General features: G+C 41.6%; 1 protein-coding gene across 1 annotated transcript in view; it reads right to left on the minus strand.

Annotated features, from left to right (window-relative positions):
• Window positions 1-1,682, minus strand: part of MAK (male germ cell-associated kinase) — a 93,797-nt gene that overhangs the window by 58,170 nt on the left and 33,945 nt on the right. Inside the window, exon 7 of the mRNA XM_011962912.1 lies at window positions 879-1,063. Coding sequence (XP_011818302.1) covers window positions 879-1,063 — 185 coding nt within the window. The remainder of the gene's footprint in view (window positions 1-878; window positions 1,064-1,682) is intronic.

The raw sequence follows: 1,682 nt of genomic DNA on the forward strand, positions 1-1,682 counted from the left end.
GCATGGTAGCGGGCACCTGTAATCTCAGCTACTTGGGAGGCTGAGAAAGGAGAATCACTTGAAACTGGGAGGCAGAGGTTGCAGTGAGCCAAGATCACGCCATTGCACTCCAGCCTGGGCGAGAGAGTGAGACTGTCTCAAAGAAAAAGAGAGACACGTTACCAGCACCCAGAAGGCCCCTTGTGCACTTGTCCAGGCACCACACACACACACCCCCCATGGAACCGCTTGCTATCCCGACGTTTATGGCACAGATTATTTTTCTCTGTTTTTGTACTTTACATAAACGAAATCACATGGTATGTGCTCTTTTTCTGTTTGGGCTCTTGTTTTCCACATTGTCTTGGATTCACCCATATTGCTGCATGCAGTCATAGACCATTCACTCTCATTGTTGCAAAGCACTCCTCTGGGGGATATACGATGCTACTGTTCATGGACATTTGGGTGGCGTGCAGTTGAGAGGATTCACGTCTTTTGGTGAACATGTGTATGTCTTTCCGTCGGTGACCCATAATATTTTTAACCTGTTGATCTGTGTATTGGCTGTCATATAAGCAGCATAAGGCAGAGATTTTTCTTTTTTTTTTTATTTTACTGCTGTGTTCTCTGTGCCTAAAATGATGTTTGGCACATAGCAGGTGTTCAATAAATTATTTGTTGAATGAATGATTGAGTGAATAAATGAAATTCTTTTTCCTTATTTTTTCAGTGATCAGAAGAGCAATAAACCAATCCTTCGCTTTCTTTAAAGAATATAAAATTCAATTCTATGTTTTAAATATTCAATACGGAACTTCCAGAAATATGTAACAATCCACCGTAGGAAAGTTTCACCACAGGCTTATGCCTCAGGCGGGTTGCATAATCCTACTCACCATCTGGTAGAGACATAATCCGTGTATGGTGGCTGCGACCTTAATTCTCTCGCAAGTCCAAAATCAGCAATTTTCACAAGCTCTGGGCCCATACAAAGCAAGTTTTCTGGTTTCATGTCCCTATGAAAAAAACCTTGGTGATATACAGAGAAAAAAATAAAATCAATCATTAGGTTTGAACACAGCTTTATCTGATTTATACACAACATATAAATGAACCCCCTCTTTTGTAATTAGAAGCATCATCTTAGGAACAAAGTAAACCATATTTATTGTCTAACAAGTAACGCGATGTAGGGACCCTGCTTTTAAAATGCTTTGGCAAGAAAGTTCACACAGTGTATGAGATAATTAAAAATAACTACCCATTTAACATTTATTTTTATTTGTGACTCCAGTGGGTGTTCAGGCGCTGGGCTATGTATTACTACACTACGATTACCTCCATTCATTTGCACAACTTTAAGGAGGTACTGTTATCACTATTGTGCAACAGAGGAGGAGGTTGAGGGCCAGAGTGAAGTCACCTAATTAACGTGTGAGAAGTTTTTGTTTTTGTTTTTGAGGCAGGTCTTGCTCTGTTGTCCAGGCTGGAGTGTAGTGGCTCGATTTCGGCTCACTGCAGCCACAACTTCTTGGGCTCAAGCAATCCTCTCACCTCAGCCCACTAAGTAGTGGGAGCACAGATGCATGCCACCACTCCCAGCTAAGTTTTTGTATTTTTGATAGAGACAGGATTTTGCGACGTCACCCAGGCTGAGAAGAGCACTTTTTAATCAGGCTTAAGTCAGTGCAGCTGACTCC

This window comes from Colobus angolensis, unplaced genomic scaffold, assembly GCF_000951035.1.
Source record: "Colobus angolensis palliatus isolate OR3802 unplaced genomic scaffold, Cang.pa_1.0 Scaffold6, whole genome shotgun sequence".
Classification (NCBI taxonomy): Eukaryota; Metazoa; Chordata; class Mammalia; order Primates; family Cercopithecidae; genus Colobus; species Colobus angolensis.